At 45.4% G+C, this 22,450-nt stretch overlaps 1 protein-coding gene across 8 annotated transcripts in view; it reads right to left on the bottom strand.

The window, feature by feature from the left end:
• The window catches only part of Tnik (TRAF2 and NCK interacting kinase), a 423,448-nt gene that overhangs the window by 91,354 nt on the left and 309,644 nt on the right, over positions 1-22,450 (bottom strand). For all 8 annotated transcript variants that reach the window (XM_036189717.1, XM_036189718.1, XM_036189723.1 and 5 more), the window contains exons 8-11: positions 19,612-19,666; positions 17,674-17,752; positions 10,299-10,474; positions 6,560-6,626 (exon numbers count right to left, since the gene is read on the bottom strand). In XM_036189717.1, coding sequence (XP_036045610.1) covers positions 6,560-6,626; positions 10,299-10,474; positions 17,674-17,752; positions 19,612-19,666 — 377 coding nt within the window. The remainder of the gene's footprint in view (positions 1-6,559; positions 6,627-10,298; positions 10,475-17,673; positions 17,753-19,611; positions 19,667-22,450) is intronic.

Here is a 22,450-nt window from a genome sequence, read left to right as displayed (position 1 = left end):
CAAGATGGGAAGGAAAGACTAACAGCAGGGCTTGTCCTCTGACCTTTAGACATGTGCATTCTGTGCTCACATGCATGCATTCACACACAATGCAGCACAACACAAATACATGTGCATGTACATACTCATGCACATATGTGTAGGTGTGCATGCGCAAACACACACACACACACACACACACACACACACACACACACACACACAGAAAGCAAAAGAGCAGTAGAGTAAGAGGGGTCCTATTCACAGGAGCAGATGCCCTCACAGGCACCTCCTTGACAGCTCACCCCAATACCTGATAGGCAGTGGTCACACTGCTCAGGGCAAGATCAAATGGACCAGGAGAAATAAGGCTTAAGACAAGGTTGACAATGAGGCCAAGTTTGTGCAGCCCATGGTGCCCAGGGCTGTGTGTGGCTCTGTGTGTGTGTGTGTGTGTGTGTGTGTGTGTGTGTGTGTGTGAAGAGGACATAAACTGCAGTGTTATTACTGGTGGTCCCAGGCTTCCCAATGCCAGTCTAACTGCCGGTGACTAACTGAAAGTTATGACCTCTGGTTCTTCATGGCCATCTATCAGGGAGATGAGGATGGCTTCTCTAGGTTTATTTAAACCTACCCCATTAAATCAGTGGTTCTCCACCCGTGGCTCACAACCCCTTTGTGGGACAAATGACCCTTGCACAGGGGTTGCATATCAGATATTTACATTATGATTCATAACAGTGGCAAAATTATAGTTATAAAGTAGCAATAAAAATAACTTCAGGGTGGGGGTCACCACAACATGAGGAGCTGTATTGAAGTGTCACAGCATTAGGGGGGCTAAGAACCACTGCCTTAAATTTGGGTAAAAGTTTCAACCTAAAATAAACTCACTGGACAAAGAATTCCTTGTTTCTGCTGTGTGACAGGTACTAGGACAGACTGTAGGGAGACTGCACCAGCTAGATATTAGGTAGAAAATAGAAATTGGGGTTGGAGCTCAGAGGAGGGAGTTCTGAACGGCAGCCATTTCCCATTCTTGTTTGTTTAACCGCTATTGTGAAACCCAGGCCCCAGCTTTCCAGAATCAGCCTCACTTCTTAACTGGCCAACACTATGAGCAATCCAATAATGGATCCTGATTAGTCTCCAAAAGGAGCTAGATATGAGGTAACCCAAAACACCATAGCTTGGTATATGGCAATAGCTCAGTTGGTCAAGTGCTTGCCACACAAATTTGAGGACCAGAGTTTGAGCCCCAGAGTGCACATAAAATGCTGAGTGTGGTGGTGTGCATTTGTGACCCCACTCCTAGGAGATGTAAAGAGGTGGGCTTCTGAAGTTCATTTACCAGCTAGTCTGGCCTACTGTGCAAGCCCCAGGTCGAAAGGAGACCTTGTCTCAAAAAAGCAAGGTTGACTTCTGGAGGATGATGCCCATGGTTGAGATGTCCACCCCACCCATAACTGCACACACATATGTACTGACATGAACATGCCCCGACTCCAAAAAACCCACTACCACTCACCAATATCTTAGGAATATGAGGATCAGATTGTCTCTTTGAGGTTGAATGCCCTCAAGATTGTTGACAGATTGGATTGTAATATCCAAAATTAAGGTGCCAAGGGATTTTCCTAGCCATATGCAATAGCAAAGGATCTGAACCTTCTAAGATCTCAGCCTCAGTATAATCTCATTTACATTATGCTTTTGACATCCCCTCCAGAAGGTTTTCTAGAGGACCTTAGGAAGGAATACCCTAAAAGGAAGACTTGGTCAACCGTGATTTGAGAATAAACTTTGCCCCATGAATATACCTTCTTCCTCATAGACATTCCTAAGAAATTCTTTAAAACCCACAAGATGGAAGCTGCACTGCCCAACCCTTTGGGAGAGCCACCCCAAACTCTCTCCAGAGTGTTTGCTTTGCTTTGTCAAGTAAACTTCTGCCTGAACTGTGTTTCTCTCCTGAAGTCTTTCCTCTGAGAAGGTAAGAACCCAGAAAACCTGTGTAACAGATAAACATGTTCTCCTGCTGGAGTTACTTTTTTGTGAGAAAGATAGTCAAATTATTAGAAATGAAATACACAACAGTCATAGAAAAGACAGAAATAGTACTCTAAAGGTATGGTGGTTTGAAAGACTGTAGCCCCCAGTGAGAGTGGCAATAATGGGAGGTGTAGCCTTATTGGAATAGGTGTGGCTTTATTGGAGGAAGTGTGTCACGGTGCAGGTAGGCTTTGAGGTCTCCTATGCTCAAGCTACATCCAGTGAGACAGAACACTTCCTGTTGCCTGCACAAGATGTGGGACTCTCAGCTCCTACTCCAGCACCATGTTTGTCTGCATGTCACCATGTCACCATGATGATAATGGGCTAAATCCTCTGAAACTGTAAGCCACCCAATTACAAGTTTTCTTTATCAGAGTTGTCACGGTCATGGTGTCTTTTCACAGCAATAGAAATCCTAACTAAGACAGAAGGGTTAACATTTACAGTGGCGAGGAGCTGAGATAAGGGTTAGGGCTCTGTTCTCAAAGGGGTTGTCAGGAGGACCATGCCAGGGAGGTGGGAATTGATGGAGGGAAGGCTGCTCCAGGAAGAAGGTGAAGCAAGTTTAGTCCTTGGTGGGAACAGACTGGTTTGGTCCTAGAACTGCACTCTGGCCTGTCCTCAGGGGACAAGAGTGGTCAGAGACAGGCCATCAGGGCGATATGTGGACATGGGAGCCATGTCTGCAAAGGCTGTCACCTGAGTCATGACATGAGTGGATCCATTGTCTTGACAGTGGACTGTTGTCTACAGGGTATAGGGGAGCACATTAGCTAACGGTGTTTCGCGGTGGAGACCTGACCCAGCAAGGAGCAGTGGGGTGAGCCTCGGAGAAGTATTTGGGGATGGAACTAATGAAGTGAACCATGGAAAGATCTAATGTGCAGGGTGAGGGATGATGTGCAGTTTCATTTGGGCTGCTGGTGACTGTCAGGGACCAAGATGTCAGGAACCAAACATGAACCATGGAAAAGTACTAGCTAGGCCAGAGAACAAGTCATACGACCACTGCCCTTTCCCAGAGCAGTAACACCTGTTTACTAACCAGAGGCTCCCAAAGATAAGAACATTCCATAGTCACGTGCCATGACAACTGAATGTAAAGAGCATTCCATGGTCAGGTGGCCTAGCAACAGAACAAATGGCCCCTGACCAGTGATCTTAGCCAATATCCTGCAGTTGCACGATCTGCACATCTCCCATGTCCTGCACCCCTTCCACATCTTTTCCCCCTTCCCTCCTTCCTGCCCCTCCCCTCCTGTGCTATATAAGCCTTGCTGAGGAAAATAAAATTTGCAGCTTGATCAGAATCCTGTCTTGCTGTCGTCTCTCGTGTCCCCTGTTCTTTTTATTCGCTCCCACAGGTGGGTTACCCCCATTGAAACCCCACTGGTTGGAGCAGGTGCAGTGTGATAAGAGATGGATGAGGGCAGGTTGTTGGCAGATGACAAGTGTGTCAGTTTGGTCTTGGTGAGATGTTGCCATAGACAAGGCCAAGAGCTTCACTGAGGGCATTCCAAGGCAACTGAGGAGTCTCCTGTGAACCCTCTACAACTTGCTGTCTCTGTGTAGAACTCTAAAACAACTTGGAAATGGTGGTGCTTGTACACACAAGTCACACGCTATGAACAAAGGTGATGAGGTTGAGGACCCAATGTCACATGCATATGAGGACGCCCCATTAATCTTAACTGATAATGAACTACTACCAGGAGACTTTGGTTGTACTAATGACTCAATTACTAACTCTGTGTATGACCTGGTGACATCCTCAAGCTGTTGTCTAGTGTCTAAAATGAGAAACCATCATCTTTTCTACATTTTAGGATTTCACAAAGACTAATTAGACTTGTTCACAAAGTGAGACTTGTGCATCATCTTCCTGTGATATAATGGCATGCTATAATTACAGCTGGTGTCTCACCAAGTGACCCCGACACACAAAAAGTCTTGGGAAGACTGGGTTTCTCAGTTCAAAGAACAGTCAGAGGCCCGACACAGCCTTCTGGGCTGGAAGCAAAGTGTGGCTTCTCTGCGAGCAGGAACAGGGTCCTTGGCTCTCAAGAAATGTTCATTTTATATGTCACTCGTTGATGGCCATTGTCTTATGCAGCTAACATGTTCTGATGGAAGAAAAAGTTCTCCTCCAGTCTTTAACTTTGGGAAACTCTGTGGCACATAAGAGAGGAAAACTAATGTCCTGTGAGCTCAGCCCCAACCTCTTAGGGTACTTTAGCAAGAACCGAGCTCGCTTGTCAGGGTGATGTTGACTCCACATAGTGCTTCTCAGTCTTCCTAATGCTCCTCATGTGGTGCTGACCCCAGCCATGAAATTATTTCTTTGCTACTTCATAACTGTGATTTTGCTACTGTTATGAATTGGAATGTAAATACTCGATGTATAAGATATCTGAAATGCAACCACCAAAGGGGTTGTGACTCATAAGTTGAGAACTGCAGGCTTAGAGAGAGAACAAGAGGCTGGAGAGATAGCTCATCAGTAAAGCATTTGCCTTGTAAGTGTGAACCTCAATTTGATCTCCAGAGCTCAGGTAAAAATAGCTGGTGTGGTAGCAGATGCTTGTAATCTCAGTGCTGGAAGGTGGAGATAGTAGGCTCCTAGGAGCTCACCGGGAAGCTGGCCTAGCCTAAGCAGCAAGTACAAGGCCCGTGGGAACCCTCGTTTCAGAACACAAAGTTGAACTTAACGGAACTTATTTAGACTTGTTGTCTCATATTCTTTTGTCTTAATGTCCTTTTGCTTGTATATTATGGTTTCTGATTTTGTGCTTTTATGGTTTTTTTGTGTGTTTCTTGAGCTCTTCTCTTTTTATTATGTTTTTGTGGTTATTTTTGCTTGCCTGTCTGTTTTCTAAAGAGAGAAAGAGAAAGAAAGGGCTTGGAGTTGGGTGGATCAGGAGGATCTGGAAGGAGTTTGGGGATGGAAACTGTGATCAGAATATAGCATATGAAAAAATGCATTTTCAATAAACACACCACACACACACACACACACACACACACACACACACACACACGCGCACACACATCTATGAAGATAGTCCTTGATGAACGAAAGCTGAGGCTGTCCTTTAAAGTCTATGCTGGTTAATTTTGATCAGTTTGACACAAATTAGGACCACCTGGAAAGAGGGCACCTCAGCTGAAAAGTTGCCACTATTGGACTGATCACTAGGCATGTCTGTGGGGGGTTAGTGCCCACTGTGGGCAGGTGGTCCTAGGTTGTGTAAGAAAGCAGACTGAGCAAGCCATGGGGAGCAAGCCAGTAAGCATCATTTCTCCACAGTCTCTGCTTCAGTTCCTGCTCTCAGGTTTCTGCTTTGATTTCCCTCCATGATGGACTACAATCTACAAGACAGAATAGACCCTTTCCTCTCCAAGCTGCTTTTGGTCAGTGTTTTAATCACAGCAGCAATAATACTGCAAAGTAGGATAGTCTCCACATGTATACACATGTGCTAAACACACACACATACACACACACACACACACACACACACACGCACACACACACACACACACACACACACACGAAGGAAGGGAAGAAGAAAGGAAGGAAAGAAGGGAGGGAAGGAGGAAGGGAGGTTGGTAGGGAGCAAGGAAGGAAGGAAGGAAGGAAGAAAGGAAGGAAGGAAGGAAGAGGAAAATATGGTGTCTAGCTTATTCCTACAGCATGGTCCCTCTGCAAACCAGGACAGTCTGTGCCAGTGAGATAGCAGCAATTGGTCCTTGTGCTGCCATATGAGGGCTGGATACCTTGGAGTGCTGGAGGACATGGACCCATAATGCCCAGAACCTTTCCGCTTGTGCATTCTCTCCACAATTAGCAGTGTGCCCACAGGATGCACAGAGCTGTGGTACCAGCATTACAAGCACACCAACCTCAGTTGCCCATAAATACAGATGGGAAGATGGTGGGGTCACAACCACACCAGCCTCGAAATGTGGAGACGATGACATTGAAGAGCACCAGGTTCCATGGGAACAACAGGAATGGTGTCAACATTTCTATCAGGGTTCACCTCTGGAGGACAATTTGATTTTTCTAGAATCACCTCCTCCAGAGTTGGTCTGTGTGAAACATTGAGGCACATGGCAGGACAGTGGCTACCTGACAGGGCCTCCCAGTGGGATGAACAAGAAGCTGAATGACTCCAGTTTGAAATGTCACTAACTCTCCTCAAAGTTGCAATTTTAAACATTTTTAGCACTGCATTAGCCAGATAATTGCTTCCTTCCCACTCTATATCTACATGTGTGAGGAAACAAGGTCACGAATACAGGCCATATATTTTGGTAGACAAGATAAAGAATATGCTGATTTCCACACTTTTTATAAGAGTCTGCCTAAGGGAAATTTCACACATTAATGAGTATGTATGTGGCAATGCATTAAGTCCTGGTGCATTCTTCAAAGCAGAGCAATAAATCAAAAGGGAAGCACATTTTGAGCAAGCCCAGTCCAGACTGTGGCAGTGGCAAGGCCTAGCCTTCTTCCTCATACCTGGGCTCCCCAGAGTCATTCTCTTCCTCTTCTTCCTCACTTCCGCTGTATTCATACTCAGTCTCATCTGGAGAGAGATCACAGAAAGTTAGTGTAGACCATGGTGCTGCTGTTCAGAAGAGACCACCACTCTGTTTCATAACTTTCATGGGCCACAGAAGTGTGGTCAGTGGACCTCACCAGTAGCCCCAATCTCATAAGACAATGGAGCTGAAAAGTCTGCCTACCTAGTCACACTGATGCTGCCCTAACTCCACAGAGCAATACACGACTTACCTGTCTGTGGCAGGGCTGGCATGATCATGCCAGCACATGAGAGTATATTACACAGAAGTATGTACAATATGTACTACTTGATAGAAACACACGATCTCTACACTAATCTGTACTAAAAGCCTAGAACATGTGATGAGCAGGTAGTCCTAAGTTTAACCCCACTCCTGGTTTAAAAAAAAAAGAATAGGTAAATATGATTGATTCATTATGAACATTCATTTACTTCAGTAAAAATAATAAACAAGTTAATGTGTAATAATAGTAAGATTGAATATTTGCTTTAGACATGATCAAAATACAATGAGAAAGACACAAATGGAATGTATGATTGTCATTTCAATGGTTATGAAGAAAGAAAATGAATGTTTAGTAGGCATCTCACATGTGAGCAACTACTGTTAAATATTTTAGATTTGTTCTCTCATTTGCTTATGATAATAATCTCTAAAATAAGGGAGGTAGTCAGATCACAAACTAGTAATCCCTTCATATTAATAAAAGGTCAATCTGGGAGGTATATTTAGAATCAGCACTGAGATGTTTCAATGTGAAAATTAGTGTCTCCCTTACATATTCCATCCAGAGCAGGAGCACACAAAGCGGGAAGTGAGAGTAGGGGACAGCTATCTCCCCTTGCTCAGAATGGAGGAGCAGAAGTATGGACCCACTGAGGAGGGAAGAAGCTGGGTCTTGGAAGGCCAGTGGCCCTTTAGCTGGCAGCAGCTGGAAGGATGGGACAATGTCACTGTGAATGATAGGCCTCTATCAAGGCTGGGTGTGTTACATGCTCAAGAAGCAGTGAGTCCCGAGAAGCTGGGTGTCTGGATGTGGAAAAGCAGATGGCAAGACAAAGGCCACCAGGACTACAGTGACTCCCACATGGTGATACCAAGGCCACCAGGACTACAGTGACTCCCACATGGTGAGACCAAGGCCACCAGGACTACAGTGACTCCTAGATCCCTGGATGTGCTGTGCTCCGTACTTTTCTATAGGGGATGAGAGGTCTTTGAAACAAAAGAAGATGCCACAAGACTGTCACTTCTTTATAGCTATGCATTATTAATTACTAGCCTGAAGACATTTGTGCATCTGTCAACTGGACTGAAAACACAATTTGGTTTTATTTCCGTTAGGAGGCAGTATTCCCAATCAGAAAACCAGATTGGCTAAAAAAAAAAAAAAAAAAAAAAAAAAAAAAAAAAAAATCTATGTAGATATTAGAGAGAATGAAGGAAATGGAAGTGTGAGGAGTTCAAATGTATTTTGTAAAATCACAAGGAAGCCTCATATATTTAGATGAGCAGGAACTTTTCAGGCCACCTATTTTGAAAGAATGCTTTCACCAAATGTAAAGAATCTGCAATAGTGTTTATAACTCATACCAAAATAATGTGATCTCAAAATGGAAAAGCATAGAGTTCAAAATAACATGTAGAACTTTTTACCTGGTAAAGGAAACTATATAAAGGAAACTATAGTAAACAAAGCATCACACAATTATTCCAGTTGCTTCTAGTTTCTAAAGTAAAACTTTAACTTGTCAGTCTCCTTGATGTAGTATTTTATCAGAACTGAGCTTGATTGCCTTTGTACTATAGGATTACATAAAACCATAAAAAATAAAACTCCTCAATTCTGCCAAAAGCTACTCATAAAGAGATACAATGGAAAAGGTTAAAAAAAAGGAGACTGGAGCTGGAGAGGTGGCTTAGCAGTGAAGAGCCCTTCTGGAGGACCAGGTCGATTCCCAGCATTCATGTGGTACCTTATAAGCATCTGTAACACTAATTCTCTTCTAGCCTCTGTGGGTACCATATACATTAGTTGTGTACAAACTTACATAAAGGCAGAACACTCACACACAAATAAAATAAATATTTTTTAATATTTTAAAATGTTTACTATCCCCAGTCATTAGGGAAATGGAACTGAATTACTTTGAGAGCCTGCTTCACCCAGGTCAGAATGGCTAGAGACGATGTAGGGTAAGAACAATTTTTTTCTATTAAGAGATTTTTTTCATTCATTTTACACACCAATCAAAGATCCCCCTCTTCCCTCCTCCTGCCCTCCCAGCCTCCCCCTCCCAACCTACCCCCCACTTCTCCCCACAAGAAGACAAGGCCTCCCATGGGGAAGCACATCCAGTAGAGGCAAGTCCAAGCCCTTCCCCCATCTCAAGGCTGTACCAGATGTTCCATCATAGGTAGTGGGCTCCAAAAAGCCCACTCATGCACCAGGAATGGATTCTAATCCTACCGCCAGGGGGCCCCCAGGCAGATCAAGATATACAACTCTTTTGCCATGCAGATAGACAATCCCTTATCCAAATTAACTAAAAGGGAGGGAGGGAATAGGGAGAGAGGAAGGGAGGGAGGGAGGGAGGGAGGAAGGGAGGGAGGGAGAGAGAGAGAGAGAGAGAGAGAGAGAGAGAGAGAGACAGACAGACAGACAGACAGACAGAATATCCAAATCAACAAAGTCAGAATTGAAAAGGGAGACATAACAACAGACAATGAGGAAATCCAGAGAATCATCAGGTCATACTTCAAAAACCTGTTCTCTGTGTGTGTTGTCTGCTACTTTCTGCTGCCCTTTATACTAAGGACAGGGGAGGGGCGAGAAGAGGGAGTCGAGGAAAACCACTCTCACCTACTCTAGCCTCTGGCCTTGGGCTCTGTCTTCCCTCACACACTCTCAATGGGTATCATCTATCCTGAAACTGCTGCTCACTCCTAGAGCCTCCTGCTCCCCGAGAGTGAGTTCTTGCTGCCTACCCTAGTCCTCCTTGTCACACCCACACTTCCCCTCCTCCCCGCCGTATGCTCAGCTGGCCATGAGCCCTGCACCAGAACATGCCACTGTAAGTCACCACTCCATCGACTTGGGCACGGTCCCAGTGTCTCAAAGCTGGGCTCCTGTACTTTCCATGACACAGAGAGGACTATGGGAGAGGAATTTGTGCATCTACAAAATAAAGAAGTGCACTGGAGGACCTTCCACACAAAAGCTGATGCCACGCTGTTAGCCTGGCAAGCTAATGAGCCTTTCTATTACAGACACCGTAAGGAATTCTTTTATGACTTCTATATAACTGAATTCAAAACAAGTCTCAGAGCACATAAATGCTGAAGACTGTCAATACAGAAAAATGTCAACTAGATGAGTTCTGTAGATTGTCTGACATGTGTGGATGTCACTCCCAGAAATGTGAATATTCATTTGAATTAAGACAAATCACTTGTCATTTCAAGTGCTTCCTGGTCTCATTTGACATGGCTTTGTTTGGTGCCTAGAAGAGGACCCGTTGCTTACAGATCTATTTTTTCCATTCACCTTCAATGGTGATTCCACTCCACTGATGCCCAAGGCTGTGACCTAACAGGCAGCTAGCTCCTCACACGGGACCATAATTCTCTGCCTTTTGTTTCCTTCTCCGAAATACAAATGTGCAACTGACCCTTTTCTCCTCGCTTCTTCTTTGTTCTGTCAATGTGGTCCTTCAGCTGGATGCGGACCTGTCTCTCGTTAGGTTGGTCTCGAATGAATGGATGCTTCATCAATTGCTCAGTGGCTGGTCGCTGGCTGTGATTCTTTACCAAGCAGCTCTCAATAAACGACTGGAATTTTTTTGACCTGCCAAACAAAAGAGATGAATTCCCAGATAAATTGACAACATAAAAGAAAAGGAAATACATCTTTTGAAATTTGGCCTTAAAAAGAAAAAAAAAGTCCATCCTGTAAGCATAGGGATCAACTAATCACAAATCAATATCAATACATTTGTACAATGAAGTTCGAAGGTCAAATCACAATCAACATTTACATAAGGTAGCATATGGTAGTTATCATATGCACGGGGACATTTTCACACAAGGAACACAGCCTTACACAGGAGACTGGAGGAATGAAGGGGAAGTGACCTCTTTGGGAAGCACATAGGCACTTCATTTGCGGCCCCCTAGCAAACCCCAATTTCCTCCTAGATAAATTCTGTGCTAAAAAGGTCTGGGAGCAGGGAATCGCTGGAGGCAGCTACCACACCAGTGATCAGGGCAGCAGAAGTTACTGTGGACTTTAGCCAGGATTTATGGATCAGGCATGTGTGTTTTTGCAGAAAGTTCCAAGGAGTTATCCAGAGTCAGAAGTAATTAGTTCACAGCTTCCCAGAGTGCCTTGGGAGCTGTCCACAGACAGCTCAGTGTATGTTTCCTGAGATCTCAGTGGAAACCCTGGCCCCTGAGCACCTTTGCCTACTCAGGAGGGAGCCGTTTTTTTGCTCTCTGTCGCCCTTCTGTGGCTGCACTGTGGATCCCTGAAGGATGGCTTTCTCAAGTTCTCCAATAGGAACACTTCCCAGAATGTAAGTATTTCAGGATCAAGAAGTAGCTTCAGCACATAGAATACTATGCGCAGCATGTCCTCCAGCATCCAAGTACAAGAGAAAAAGCGGAGAAGGCGGAAGGCGCAGCAGCTAAAGCCTGGTGGATGGTAAGCAGCTGTTATAGCTGTTATCCTCATCCTCGAGTAAGGTGGGCAGTGGGAGGTGGAGACCTAAAAGATGTCTCCTGAAGCTGAGGGTCAAGCCCTCCCGGAGCAGATAGAAGAAGAAAAGAGGAGGAGGAGGAGGATATCGAGACAGAAGCACCAGGAGAAATTGTTGAAGGAGAGAACCAACTCCTGAAAATTGTCTCCTGACCTCCACATGTGCATTGTGGTATGTGCTTGACTGTACACACACACACACACACACACACACACACACACACACACACACAGACACAGACACAAACACAGACACACACACAAACACACACACTCACACACACACACACACGCATGCACACACACACACTTACATGTACATGCACACACAGAGAGTAAATAAATATTTATTATGTATTACATATGCACAGAAAATAATGCAGAGTGAATACATATAGGTACTCCCTGCTTCTGCCCACATCTAATCAATTTCTTAGCTTATTCCCTATTTTTCAAGTAATAAATTTTCTTCCTACATTTCTAAATTATGCATGAGCTTGAAAGTGTCTTGCACACATCTAAAAGCAATGCAGCATCCTTAGCCATTGCCTTGCTCACAGGTGAATTAGGGCTGGCTATCCCATGGCCTAGAAATATGAGAGAAGAGCTATCTATGCACCTGCTTGTGACGTCTTCCTCCCTAGAGGTTTTCAGAGGTGTCAGGAAATGCCCAAGTCATCGTTAGCACACTACCTGCACTATGTTTGGTGAACGAATGGATGGATGCACACATGGAAATGCCTGATTCCAGCTGCGGTCTGGCTCTATTCCAGTCTGTGCTCGTGAGGAACGGAAAGGGAGGTCTTGGGACCGGGGAGGTGGCTCCGTGGACAATGTTCTTGCTGTGCAAGCATGAGGACCTGAATTTGAACCTCTAACATTCATGTACATAGCTAGCATGCCAGTGTGCACCTACCATCCCTGTGCTGGGAAGGGGGGACAGGACAGGCAGAGCCTCAGAGCTAACTGGCCAGCTCGCCTAGCCTATCCGAAAGTTCCAGGTTCTGTGAGAGACAGTCTCAAATGTGAAATGGAAAATGATTGATGTAGTCACTCGATACTGCCTTTTGGCTTCCAAATATGTGTGCACAAATGTGCATGTGCCCCTGTCCACATTCACATACAACATACAGAGAGAGAGAGAGAGAGAGAGAGAGAGAGAGAGAGAGAGAGAGAGAGTGGTTGCAAGGAGTAAGGAGTAAGGAGTAATATGGTCTTCTATCCCAGATCAATCAAATAAAAAAAAAAGTACTGGAAACAGTCTCATCTAAGGAACAAACTGGAATCTCTCACACTACCCTCAGAAGCCAGCAGCAAGCCTGGCCAACTCCACACAGGGCTGCCCTGGGTGGGAAAATCAGCGTCAAAAAGAGGAAAACGACAAAGCTCATGAGAGAGAGCTATTAAATATTCACAAGGAATGAAACAGTAGTTCTCTCACTGGCAGCTAGGAAGAGGTGCTTGTTTTTTTTTTTATTGTAAAGCACTCCTCTATTAATTAGAGGGTGATAAATAAAAGCAATCACAACCAATTTGAAAAATGAGATCCAGACCTCAATAGACTGTGCATTCCTTTCTCTGATATTGACATCTGAAAATAAGACAACCAAAAAAAAAAAAAAAAGCCAGAAAACCCTCCAGCTCTCCAGGCGGAACTCTGTTCCATTAATGGGACCAGCTGTGCGAGTTCCCGCCACAGGGCTCTGCTGGAGGGAAGGACCCGAGTGAATGGCTTGGCATCCCAAGGACAGAGACAGGGTACAGAGGTCTGTAAAGCAGCTGATGTGTCTATATGTTTTGCACAGGCATCATTTGAAGAGAAAATGTGGCTCACTTAAAACATATCCTCAAGCCAAGCGTGTTGGCACATTCCCATAATCCCAACAACTTGGAAGGCTGAAGTAGGATGGTAACCACGAGTTTGAGGCTATAGGTTATATAATGCATCTGAAGACAACCTGGACTGCACAGCGGAACCCTGTCTCCACAAAACAAAAACAAAACGAAACTCCCACGTCTTCAAAGAAGCGGTCACTTATTTTCTAAGTTAGTGTGACCGAGGAATCAATATGTTTAATTGCACAGTTAATTACAAATGAAAGTACTTCACAGGTGTTGAATGCCTGCCTGCTCGCTGCGAGTTACAATGGGTTCAAAGTAAATTTATGGTACTGCTGGTAGCTTAGCTTTGTCTCTTAGAGAAAAAAAAAAAAGATAACAGCTTCCAGGAAGGTTAGCAATATAGCCTTGCCAAGAGTTGGATGGAGTGGTAAATGTCAAGGATTGATGCTCAGGAGTGATGGATGCTTTCGGATGGGGAGGGAATGCTGGTGTTTGGTGCTCTCCATCTGAAGTTTAGCAGAGTCACGCTGGTTATACACTGAAGTCCCTTACATTAGCCATTGTAATCTAGAGGGCTGGATGCTTTGAATAGTCATTGCATCCATATTGGCAATCTCAGCCTTGAAAATCTGCGTGGCTTTGTGCTAGTTCTCACTACCCCCTTTCTCTGCCTTAGACTTCATCACTTGCTGTATGGCTCTGGACAGATGCCTTAACTTTCCCTGTCTGTAAATACAGACATCCACAGAACTTATCTCAAAATATCCTTGCAGTGATTAAATAAGTGAATTCCTTTAAAACGCCTCTTTTCGTTAGCACTGGCATACTGCAGGGACATCCGACCATTCTCTGATCATCACTGGACTCAAGGAAGAGAAAATTCTTTCCTAAGGACTGCGACACAGAAGTGAGACATTGTTTACCAGCTCCCCACTTCTGTTGAATAAAATGGGCCCCATAGAGCACTGTTGAGTGACAGGGAGATGTTTGGAAGATTACTTTATCGTTGTGGGAATATCACAGAACATATCTGCTTAGCTGAGGTGGCTCCAGAGTCATCAGGTGGCCTTGTGCATTGTTAAACAAAATGTTATAGAGTGTGTGACTGCACAATGTTCATTAAGGGCTTGCTCTAGATGTATTTGATTTGGGAAAACCGAACAGAAATGGTTAATTTCCAAAGCCTGTGTTCCAGTTTGGGTTTTTATTTTGATGAAGTGTGCAGTCAAAGTACAAACTAGCAAATTCAATTTATTTCAAATATTTTGTGATATCTATTTTATATCATCATAATTTTATTTGGAACACACACACACACACACACACACACACACACACACAACATGCATGCATATACATATACACCCCTTTGTCCTTTCTCAAAACGAAAGTGCCTGACAGCAGGCATAGAGCTTTGAAAAATAACGGGGCTTGGGAGTGGCTAGTTTTTGGTCAACTTGACACAAGCCAGGGTCATTTGAGAATAGCTGTCTTAAGCTGAGAAATGCCTCTATCATATTGGCCTGCAGGCAAGTCTGTGGGAGCATCTTCTTGGTTAGTGATTGATATGAGAGGACCCAGCTCACTGTGGGCAGTGAGGACTTGCAAAAGCTCCTGAGGTTGGACCATGAGTGGTAGTCAGAGTTCCTTCAAGGAGGTCCCATGAGCCATGGTATAGGGCTGTGAAGTGAGGCATCACTCAGGATATTAGAGAGCCAGGCTTGTGGGATGTCCACTGAGGAAAGTCACAGGCATGGAGTGGAGCCATTCTAAGAGAGGCTATGTGTGCTAGAGGCAGAGCAGGAGAGGCAAGGCCACCGGAGACCAGATGATATTACTAGGAGCCCTAGATGCTTGAAATGAAACTGCAGGATGTTGTTTCCCACACTAGGCACAGACCCAGCTCATGTCTTGTTTTTCCTTTCTGTGCCCATGTTCCTTTCTTCTTGGAATGAAAATGATTAGTTTGTGCTATTGTAAATTGGAAAGATGTGCCTTGGTTTTTAACTTTACAGGTCTTCACAATTAAGAGACTGATATGGGTATCACAAGAGACTTCAGGCTTTTGAGCAATTGGATTTCAAACTGTTAAGATTTGGGGAACTCTTACAGATGAACTAAATATATTTTGCATCACGAGATGATCATGAGCCTTTGAGGCCCAGGAGTTGAATGTTATAGTTTAAAGTGATATGTTGACAAGGGGTGAACTTGTGATGCTCATCTTCATTGCCAACTTGACTAGACTTCATTCACCTGGGAGACACACAGCTGAGTGTGGTAGTAAGGGTGTGACCAGATGATTGGCTCAATCTAGGAGGGAAGATCTATCTTGACTGTGCACAGATTGGATCTCTGTCTGAATCAAAAGGAAGGAGGAAGAAAACAGCTGAATGGACACACTCAGCTCTCTCATATAGTGTGGCAACTGCGTCACATCCACACTGCTTCCGTTTCTCTGCGGTGATGGACTGTTTCCCTTCTCTAATTGTGAGCTTTTGTCAGGAGTTCTGTCAGGAAATGATAAGGTGACCGGTGCAGCCTCTTAGATGACATGACTGGACGGCCAGCTTGTTCCTCTGTGGAAGAGCTCACACTGTCTCCCCAGAAGTGACAGGAGGAGCCTCAGCCACAGGAGACAGGACCCCATGGCATACAGCAGGCTCTCCTGGGGAGCTTGGCACATTCCAAACCACAATCTGGCAGGCAGCAGGCTTTGCAATGTCACTGTCGCTTCCAGGGGAGGGAACTGAGCTGGCTCCCCTCTCCAGGAGTCAGATCCAGGGGGGAGGGAGAAGAAATCTCAGAAGAGAGAGGAAGGACCCTCCTGTGCACGTGCTCTCTGGTGCCCAATGAAAGGCTGTTGCTGGGGAGAGAACACTTCTGGTACCACAGTGACCCTCTGAGAGGAAGGAGAGCAGGGAATCTTTGCCTCTGGTTACCAATAGCAACCACTCCCCCTTGAAGGTCTGGCAGCTTAGAGACTGCCCTGGCTGTGGCTTTTCTGTCTCCTTCCTCTCCGTGTAGCGCGCCTTTCCTCTGTTAGCCAGGGTTGCTATGTCATTACCAGCTGATTGTACTAATTAAGCCTGCTCTGGGTAGTGGGTGTGTACCTGTGGGTGGGAAACAGGATGCCAATCAAGGCCTTCAGTCATATGAAAGGGGACAAATAGCTTGCTTCTTGTTAATTGGACTACCCAGGACTTATGTCTAGGGGGAAAAACAGGAGGAGGTCACAGGTGGGCAGGGATTAACTCTAATGCAGGAGGAACCAGAGATATAAGAATGTATCAGGAGGCCATGCCACTTCTGTAGCAGGGAAGGGGAAACATGGGAAATTGACATAAAGACCATGATAAAATTACACATGAGAGTGACAGGCAACTTATGGCCTAACCTGAGGATTCTGCTTCCAAACCTCACCTGGGCGTTCACCATCCACATTCCCATCATGCCTCCTCATGACAGCATGCATGGAGTGGCTCCCTTTAGAACAAGCCTCCTTTTTTGTCAGGTTTAGTTTATTAAGAACAAGGGTATACTGTTCTCCCCAAAATAGGAAGCCAGAATGCCCTGTCATAAAGAGAAAGGGACTAAAAATAACTCCACCAAGAACCATGACTTCCCATGCCAGAGACACACATGGACCATTAGCAGGTCTGTGTGGGCGCACAGGGAACCACTGTCTTGAGGAGTAGAAGCCAGCCAATCTAATGGGCTGACTCTAAATCATCACTGTCTCTGATGAAATGTGCCATGCAGTCAGGAGAACACACCGCGGTCATACATCACAGTGTTTCCATGCCATTACTTGGGCTCTATTTTGGCTAATAGCTCTTTGCCTTGAGGATAGGGTTAACAACTTGCTGTACAGACAGCAGGTAACGGAGCTGCGAGTCCAAGATGAATGGTAGCATACAGAATGTCACCTACAAGCTGTGGTGTGCATTCTTTTAATCTAGCCAGAAGGACCCAGGAAGAGATCTGAGGTAATTCAAAAGAAGATCATAGTCAGGCTGGGTGGATGGCTCAGTCAGTACAGTGCTTATCACGCAAGCACAAGGACCCAAGTTCAGATCCCCAGCGCTCATATAGAAAGCCAGGTATGGTAGCATGTGCCTGTTATCCCAGGGCTATGGGAATTGAGGCAGTAGGTTTTCTGGGGCTCACTGGCCAGCCAGTCTAGACAAATTGGTGACCTTCGGGTTTAATGAAACGCCCTGTCTATAAAACAAAGGTAGGAAAACAACTAAAAGATAATTGGGGTCAACCCCGGCCTCTGCACTTGAGCACACAAATGTGTACCTGCAGACACATGTTCACACACACACATACACACACACACACACACACACACACACACACACACACACACACACACAAGACAAATGAAAGATCACAGGAAAGCTTCACCCTCAGATCTGCAAAACACTGAAGGGCCAACTTACCACTTCTTAGACTTGAGGCGAGGTGCTGGGTTCCGGGGGATGAGGAAGAGGGCTCTCATGGGATGCATGTCACAGAGGGCTGTGGGAGACCAAAAACAAGGACCAGAGCCAGTCAGAAGCCAAGCCCTCACCACCATCCTGGCTCTACAGCAATGCTACACATGTGTACACATGTCCATAACGTGCTTGCGAGTAAGGAGTCAAAGATCCGGAAGCTTCTGTTTGGCAAACATTTCAAAAAGCTGATGTCTATCTAATTAGATGAATCTCATAAAATGCACGTTTCAAACAGACACTAACATTCCTAGGGTCCATATCTTCATGTTGTAAGGAAAATAAGTTAAAGGGCCAATAACTAGCCATCTCCTGTGTAAGTAACCACCTGCCATTCAAAACAAACGGCACAGTGACAGCTAGGATTGGCGTGGCTGAGGTGATGTTCTTTAACAAAAGCCTAAGCCGCACTCTAAGTGGCATCTGAACATCCACAGCTCTGTCTTCCCCATTGGAGGCTTATGCAAACACTGCTATCTATGCACATTTCTAGGCTTTTTGGTACTCTGCCAGGACACCAAATATCCCTAGCAGCCTTTCAGGTTGCGTGGTGTGCCTTGTTTTCTAAACCCTCCAGCCCCAGGATGATCAGGGGATGAAGTCAGATCATAAACATGATGTAATTGTGTATCACGAACACACTCTATGTTCTAATTTCAATCCACATATCTTATTGCTTACTTTCTAACAGAATACATTTTTTCCCTTGGTACCAAGATTGAGAATATATGCTCCCTCGAAGCCAGAGGATTCTGTGGGTAGAGTTTATTTTTAGTTTCGTCTACCACTCATGATGATAACACAGTATCTGAATTTTCTGACTCAAAAATGTCATTGTGAACAAAGGAAATTTTTTCAACAAACACTCCAAGTCAATCATGCCACACATGGATTCAAGGAACTTAAGAAAAATAAGAGGGCAGTGATGACTTCAAGAGTCCCAAGCCTAAGAATGAACTGTCATGAAGGTCCTTGCAGGTCTTTAGAGCCCTGGTCCTGTGAGAGGTGGATGAGAAGGTGTGGAGGTGTGCGAACGCATACACAAGGACACAACTGGGAGCAATTCCTGTGTGAGTGAGACAGAGAAGAGCCAGCAAAGAGTCATGCCCTTGTTACACAATTCTAGCCCTGGGTGCAGGAGGGAAGGTGGGTCCTAGACTGTCCTGTAGTCCCCAGGCTGGGTCAGCTAGGTATCAGGGTGATGCTTGAACCCCAGCTGCCTGCAAAGTGAATCCACCTCTCACAGGAAAGGGTGTGCTGGTATCTCTACTGAGGTTGGCACTTATAGGGAGAGTCGGGGAGGTCTGGGGGGAACAGTCCCAGTCCCCCAGGCCACCACAACAGCTGCCAGATGTCTTCTATGGTGCCAGCGCTTAAAGTCTTAGGGGACTTGCAGGGTGGTGGTGGGGGGCGGTTCTCAAGATTGCAAGCATCTGAGACACTGCTCCTATAAGGGCAGGGATATCTTAGGCCCTAAACACTAATATTCTCAGAAGAGGGGCAGCCTCTGAGTTCAGGTATTTTTGAAAGCTGAACCTAGGAATTCAGCTTTGGAGTTCTGTACATGGGAGATGACATTGTCTGTGGTCATTCCAAATTCTGCATGAGGCAGATGGCCACAAGAATGAGCCACACAGTAAGTAGGTGAGAAAGAAAGACCCCCCAAAGTTTGCTTTCTTGTTTCTCAGCAAAACACAGATCTGCACACTGCTCTGAAACCAACAGATTCCTGGTTGATTTAGGATGCCTCTGCTTTCTAAATATGACGCAGCAGAGTCATGCTGGGCTCAGTGTAGCAGAAGGAAATCAAGCGGAGTCCTGGCAGGAGCCCGCAGGACCCACAGAAGCAACCAGCAACAGATTTCACCCAGGGAAGGAACTTACGGGGTGCGCCTTCTGCCATTTCAATGGCGGTGATTCCCAAAGACCACAAGTCACTCTGCAAAACGACAAAGCACAGATACACACACAAATTCAATCAACAGAGGACAATTTGGTTAAACCTGGTAATTACTTCAGAACTGCCTGTGGGGAAGTCAATCCTTTGTCTGTTTACTAACTTATTTCCCCATCCAGCTGCAGAGCCAGAGGAATCACATGCCCTCTTCAGTGCACATACTTTTCCTAGTGCCTGGCATATGGTATGTTTCCAATAAATGAATAAAAATATATAAGGTTTTTAAAAGTTAATTAGTGAGATTTGTATGTCAGTGGAACCATATGAAATGTTGCTGTTTTCAGTCTTTCTGACTTGTGTGAAATAATGGGTTTCGTGATGCTGGTGTGTGTGCCTAGCATGTATTTCCCTCCTGTCTCTCTTCCACCCCTCTCTCTTCCCCGTCTGTATTTTCTTCATTCCTCTCTCTTCTCCCAAACACCCCCCCCCCCGTCTACTTTCCTGTCTCATATGGTTTTTTCTTTCACTGTTTTTATTGAGACATAACTGCTACATAGTAAACTGCACATGTGTGAAGCATACCATTTGATAAGGTGTGGCCCTCCTGTGAACCCACCCTCACAATCAAAGCAGCAAACCTTACCTCCAAAGGACCATACTCTTCCCTCACATGTCTGTCTTCCCACTCTCTGGGTAACTTACCCATCTGCTCTGTCACTGCAGACTACATCTTCCAAATGTATCAAAAGGGACTAAAACAGTAGGTGCCTTTCCCCCACCTGTGACAGCATCGTGAAGACCCTCCTTGTTGGTCATATGTTGACACTTCCTGGCTTCTCGTCACTTAGTAGTATTCTCTTAAGTGGATGTACTGGAGTTTGGGCTCAGTTGCTGAGAGATTTTGGAGTGTTTCCAGTTTGGTCTATTCTGTACAAAATACTTGCAAACCTTGGTGTCTAGGTCTTGGGTACAAGCTTTTAGGACTTCTGAATAAATACCAACAGGTAGAACTGGTGGTGAATTTAGTAGGTATTAATCACAATCTGTCTAATGCACAACAACCTATCCTTTACTGTGACAGGAAGAGGATGGGATATTCTGATGGGGGCGGGCACATACACTTCAGCAGTCAACCAGATGTTCTCCAGCTGCTTTACATACTGCCATGGAAGACAGGTCTTACATCCTAACCCACCTTCTTATGTTTGGACTGACTGTCCTGTTCTAATCAGAGTTCTCCATGGTCAATGCTCCCTGCTTTACTGGACGGAATCTCCAGGTCTCTCTATCCAGGTGAGGTGATCTGTAAGTATGGTATGGCTGATGTCATCAAGACATGGGGAAACCAATGAGATAGCCCAGAAGGATGCTTGCTGTTCCCTCTGCTCAGCCAACGGGGAAGAACACCTAATATAGGTCCGGTTCAGGGACTACATTCCAATATCATCAGCCATCTCACTCCCAGGTTTTTAGGAGTTTCATGCACATTATTCAAAACTCTCCCCTGTAACTTTACTCAAATTATAGAGATCAAAGTGAAGCTTCCTTGCTATCTCCACCAAACAAATGTCAAGGGCACAAGAAGGGGAGTAAAAGGGTATAACTGGAAGGGAGCCATGGACTACATGCTGAGTCATTCCCTCAAACGAATTTCTCAGTAGCCTGTGAATGACTGGCAGCCTGCTCAGTATTTGAGGAGAGTTCCTTACAAGATACAAAGGGATATACTGGGTGCCTAGCCTGTCACCCAGAGTGCCATCAACTTAGAGCAGGTAGCAATGGGCACAGTAAGTCACTGGGATGAGATGCCAACACAATGGTGCAGGCAGGAAGTCAACTGTTGTTTCTCTCTCTGTTTCTCTCTCTCTCTCTCTCTCTCTCTCTCTCTCTCTCTCTCTCTCTCTCTCTCTCTCTCTGGATTTCTTCCAAAGCTCCAGACAACACATTCCTCCCAGTCCCTGTGCAAAGGACTGTTTCTTGTGTTGGCTCAGGAGTGGAACATGATGAAATGAGAACACAGCTCTCTTGTACCTGCGTTTACAGTTGGCAGACCGAGATAGTTGCTTGGGAACATGAGAGAGTAAGTACCTCCCTGTATGGGAGGTATCAGGCAGGAAACAGGGAAAAGAGCCAGAGGTCGAGGGTCAGCATCAACGGTCCCCTGTGCTGTTTTGATAATATTCCAGGGTCCTCAGGACTCAGTATTTCTTCTAGCAGCTTCCCAGTAGCCTATGAACAGAGCATTTCTGTAGCATGAGGAAGTCAGGCTCTCTGCCGCCAACTGCCATGGCAGGGGGGTACTGAAATGGCTGTCAGAGCCAGTGAGTTTTGAGCTGGTGTGACAGTTCACACATTTGAAAAGAAATGATGGCATCAAGCTGAGAGGGCTCCAGGCCAGGCTTCAGATAGAGAGAAAAGGCCAGGCTCACTTCTGTCTCTGAGTTTCTGTTCAAACTTCCCTACATGGAGGGAGAGGTACATGGCAAAGAGGGCGGATCCTCCAGGATGTGCAAGTTGGCCTCTCCTGTCTCCTCCCCACCCCAAAGAAGCCTGGATCCCAGCAGCTTCCTGTGCTGTGCCAACCACTGGCCTTTTCTCGTGTTAGCCCCTCACACAGGTGATGGCTGTCACCATGCTGTCTATTGACATATCACTAGTTCAATGCAGCTTGCGTTCTTTACACACTTTGCCTCAACACATAAAAACTGGGGCAGGGGTTCAGGGAGAGAGGGAGAAGGAGAGAGAGGTGGAGAGACAGAGGGAAAGGGAGGAGGGGGAAGGGGGGACAATAAGCCCTTGTGTCACAGGTCTTGGTTTTGGTGACTG

This window comes from Onychomys torridus, chromosome 6, assembly GCF_903995425.1.
Source record: "Onychomys torridus chromosome 6, mOncTor1.1, whole genome shotgun sequence".
Lineage (NCBI taxonomy): Eukaryota > Metazoa > Chordata > Mammalia > Rodentia > Cricetidae > Onychomys > Onychomys torridus.
The sequence above is the reverse complement of the archived record's forward strand: the minus strand, read 5'-3'. Positions and strand labels throughout refer to the sequence as shown.